The sequence below is a fragment of the Sceloporus undulatus genome, unplaced genomic scaffold, assembly GCF_019175285.1.
Source record: "Sceloporus undulatus isolate JIND9_A2432 ecotype Alabama unplaced genomic scaffold, SceUnd_v1.1 scaffold_2284, whole genome shotgun sequence".
NCBI lineage: Eukaryota > Metazoa > Chordata > Lepidosauria > Squamata > Phrynosomatidae > Sceloporus > Sceloporus undulatus.
Window position 1 is genome coordinate 1 of NW_024805204.1, and position 4,710 is coordinate 4,710.

General features: G+C 46.1%; 1 protein-coding gene across 1 annotated transcript; it reads right to left on the reverse strand.

Moving 5' to 3' along the window:
- Positions 1-468: 468 nt before the first annotated feature.
- Positions 469-4,390, reverse strand: LOC121917969 (calcineurin-binding protein cabin-1-like). The gene is made up of 7 exons (XM_042444084.1): positions 4,153-4,390; positions 3,506-4,039; positions 3,335-3,409; positions 2,897-3,209; positions 2,547-2,594; positions 1,217-1,578; positions 469-1,054 (listed from the first exon to the last, which is right to left on the reverse strand). The coding sequence occupies exons 1-7, from the start codon at positions 4,333-4,335 to the stop codon at positions 911-913; spliced, it is 1,659 nt and encodes a 552-aa protein (XP_042300018.1). The 5' UTR covers positions 4,336-4,390; the 3' UTR covers positions 469-910.
- Between the last annotated feature and the right edge of the window lie 320 nt (positions 4,391-4,710).

Below are 4,710 nucleotides of genomic sequence, written 5' to 3' on the forward strand. Positions count from 1 at the left end.
ATCTATCTATCTATCTATCTATCTATCTATCTATCTATCTATTTCTCTTTCTCTACCTCTTTCTCTCTCTCTCTCTCATTTTTTATTTTTTTTACCCCAGGCCTTTGCTGAGGCCTTCAAAGCCTGCCTTGCATGCAGGCAGTGCCCTGGCCTACTATAGGCCAAATTTAGGGGGCCTGATGCCCACAAACGCCGGCTTCCAAAGGGCTCCGGAGGGCTTTGGAAGCTGGCAGGACAACCAGGTAAATGCTCTTACCGGCGTACAAGACGCCCCCCAACTTTTGACACCGTTTTAGAGGTGTCAAAAGTAGTCTTGTATGCCGGAAAATATGGTATTCAAATTATTTCCCATTAATTAAATATTTTAGAAATATTATTCCAATTATTTCCCATCAATTAAATATTTTAGAAATATTAATTTTTTCCGATTCATTAAATTAAATATCAATTAATTCGCAAACAAAGAACTAAGTTTTAGCTTTATTAGAAAAAAGCGAAGTATTATTATTTACATGACGAAGCCTTTTTGCAATTCAGTTTAATTAACAAAAACAAGCAACGTATTAATTTTCATGCACAGTGTGTGCGTTTACGTAATTTTGCGTGCGCTGTGTTGGCGGGTCTTGGCGCAAGACGGTGGGGGCGTTAAAAAACGGAACTGTTTTGTCGCCATGAGGATCAAACGATTAACGATGTCCTTCTGAAAGCGAGTCCCAAGATGGCTGAACCGTCGCCGTTTCTGCGCAGACACAAAACTGTCAACCGAGAAATAATTCCGCCGCGAAGAATCAAAGCTATCCCGCCATCTCGCAACACTAGCGGTCTCTGTGGCGCTGTTTTCCGCGTATGTGTCCGTATTGATAGGCGAAAAATGGCACCGCATTTTCCACGCTGTTCTTCACGTCCGGCGTCAGACGTCCATGTAGTCGTCCTCCTCGTCCGTCTCACTCTCCAGAGACGACTCCTGGCTGGATGTCTCTAAAATCTCGAGCGCCGGCTGGCACAAAGTCTCCTTCTTGACGTTCGCAGCAGACTGCGCCGACAAGATGGCCGACTGGATGCGGAGAGAGGAAAAAGACAACACAACAGATTTCGAAACCATCAATCCAAACTGATCAATCAATATCGGCATATTTGGGGTGTCCAGATCCGTTTTGCGGACACAAACTACCACCCGCCACGCGCAGCCACCGCCGTTTACGCTGACACCGCTTACCTTCAGCTTCTGTTTCGTCTCTTCGGAGATGCTCCCTTTCGGGGAGAGGAGCGTCGGCGTCGGTGGTGTGACGGTGATCTCTGGTGGGAATTTCGTCGCTGATGACGGGATGAAGAGCTTCGGGACGCCGCCCAGCGACAGTCGCGGCTTCAAACGCTGGATGCCACCGCCATCGCCCTCCGCAGCATCCATTTCACCTTGGACCGCCGCTTGACCCTCCAAGTCCACTTGCCACTGTCCGGCGGACATCGCGGCGCCGGTTTTGGCGGTCTGGGAGACGCGGGCGTCTTGATGCCGAATGCAGAGCGCCTCCTCTTCCTCTTCCTCCTCCTCCTCCTCCTCTTCCTCCTCCTCTTCCTCCTCTGCGGGAAGGAAGTGGAAATGGCCACACGACGGTGGCATTAATTAAGGATGCAGTTACGGTGCCAAACTACGAAGGCGAGGGTACGACAAAAGAAGAGAGAACTGAGATACAGCTAGAAATATTGATTGATTGATTGACTGGATTGTGAGAACTGAGCTATGGCTAGAAAGCTCAATAAACTGACCGAACTGATCAATAAACTGTTGAAAATTCAGATAGAGCTGAAAAGGATTGATTGATAAATGCACTATTACTTCTGTGAATTAATTCATTAAATATTATATACCTTCATTATATATTAATTTATATTTTATATTATATTGTACAGTATGTGTGTGTGTGTATATATCTATATATCTATCTATCTATCCTTTCATATATATTATATAAATCAATTATATATTCTTTCATATATATTATATACATTATATTAATTATACTATTTTATCCTTTCATATATATTATATAAATTTATTATATTAATTATAATTATATTATATTATACTATTTTATTGTTTCATATATATTATATACATTATATATTATATTATATTATATTATATCCTTTCATATATATATTATATATTATTTCATATATAATATATATTGATAGATATTATATACATTCATTATATATTATATTATATTATATATATTCATTCATATATATTATATAAATTTATTATGAACACTATATTATATAGTATATTATTCATGCATTATTTATATATATATATACAGTATATTATATATATATATATAATACATTATTAAAATTATTAATTGCATAATAAGAATAATAGGATACATAAAAAGGATTAATTACCTTAAGATAATAATTACTTCAAATATAAAGAATAACATTTCTTTCCTTTGCAGATTTTCAAATCAATCAATCCCTCACCTGTCAATCATTCCCTCATTCCCTAAAGCTAATTAACCCTTTCCGTCCTTTCCCTCGTTTACCTTTCAGCATCCTCCGCGCAAGAAAAACGCGCGCTGCAAACGCCGCCGCTGCGGACCGTAAAATCAAAACAGACAAAGTTGATGAGCTGCCTCCGCTCCCTTTGAGGACTCATCCCTCGTTAGCCATCGCTCCTGTTTCCATGGCGACCTTCGTTTGGAGAGGATTCCAAAGTGCGGCGGCGGAAGTTACGCAAGAGGAAGCTTCGGAAAAAAACTCCCTCCGAAAAAAGGGGGGGATTAAAAAACGGAGGGATATCAATAGCGAAGGGATGATGGGTTTGGTCTGCGCTGCGCAGTTTCTTCGGATGGAGAACAGCGGCAAAAATTACGTAGAATTAATGCTGACTTACCCCTGCGAGGGTCAAGGGTGGCGATGGTGGCGACAGCAACGGCAGGGGGCACCACGTCTGCGGCATCCGGGGTCCCGACTTTGCATCGTGGCGGCAGGAGGAGGAGCAGCGGCGGTCCAGCGGAAACCATCTTGGCCTCCTTGGAGGGTCTTGGGAGGGAGTCGATGTCGGCAGTCATGGCGACAGCACTGGACCAGGCGGCCGGAGGGGTCAAGGACAGGGGCGTTGTGGCGGCGGACGCTGGGATGGCGGCGAACATGGTGTCCTTGGGGTCCCTCAGGTGTTTTGGGGTTGTTGGTGTCTCTATGGCGGTCTGAGGGAAATGGCGGCAACGGTGATGTGAAAGTGGAAAAGCGGCGGCCATCTTGGACCAGTCTTGCTCCCAAAATAACCACCCGCATTGGGGTAAAGGGGTGTAAAGACCACGACGAGACCCACCTGCTTTTGTGCCGCAGCGCCGACGTGAACCTGGCAGAACTTGACCGCCTGCTCCAGAGCGGCGTCTTCGTCAACCTGCGCGGAAAGAAGAAAAGACACCACACAAAATGGCCGTCAAGAGATGCCGTTCGACGCAATGAGACGGAGACCGTGACAGGTGGCGCTACTTACATGTTTGATGAGCATGAACGTCTCGGACATGATCTTCTCGACCTTCCCGAGGTCGTAGGTCATGACCTTCTGGCCGTGTTGCCAAACGCGGTAGGCATCCAGCAGCAGCGTCTTCCCAGACTCAGCGTCTTGCGTCAGTTTGCGTTTCCGCGATGGCTTCGTGATCGCAGCGGCTTTAGCATCGTCCGTCAGTGCAGGTTGCCTAGAACTGATGGTCAGCTCTTCAAGAGAAAGCTCCGGCGTCCGGATCTCAGGGGTCTTTTCCTTCGGCCCTCGGACGGCAGCGGTTTTGTGCGGCGCAGCGTCCATTTTGTCGCGGTCCACCGGATACTCCTCAAAGTCCATTGGTTCGGACCGAGGGGCGGCCGTCGTCACGTCCTGTTTTGGGGAAGTGTCTGGGGAGTGACCGGTGGTGGATGCCTCGGACGTGGCCGCCATCTTTAGCGGTTCTTGACCCTCGTCGGCGCTGGACTTGACGTCGGTGGCCATCTTGGCGTCCGGAGGTCCGCACTTGGGGTCCTGGTCATCAGAGGCCTTTTGGGGGTAAACAAGAGGAGGAAGGGTCAAGGTAAGACCATAAAGGGTCAAGATTGACCAGTCGGATTGCATCTGGACCTGCGCCACGGCCGCCATGGTGCATCCCTGACCTCCGTAATGTCATTCAGCGTCTCTTCGAGCGCCAAAACCGTAAGGACGAAGGCCTGCTGCGCCAGGACTTGGCGGTCGGCGTCACGGAGGTATTTCCTGATAGGAAGAGGAAACGGAACAAGAAACATAATTAGCATCATTAGCACAAATGATAAATTACATGTACAGTGGCGCCTCCACATACGCGGTCTTTTTATAGGCGGCTTTGAGCATAGGCGCTCAAAGCCGCCGGCGCGCACGGAGCGGAAGGGGCGGCGCATTCCATTCAATTGAATGGGCGCGCGCACCTGTTGCGCATGAGCCCCATTGGAAACAATGGGGCTCAAGCATAGGCGGATTTTTTTATACGCGGAGGGATCTGGAACAGATCCCCCGCGTATGATAAGGTTCCACTGTATATTAATATATCAATTATATATATATATATACACACACACACACACACAAAATTAAGGTATTAATATATATTAATATATCATATATGAATATATATGTATATATATATTATTACAGCCCTTCTTATACACGGATTTTTTATACACGGATTCAAGCATACA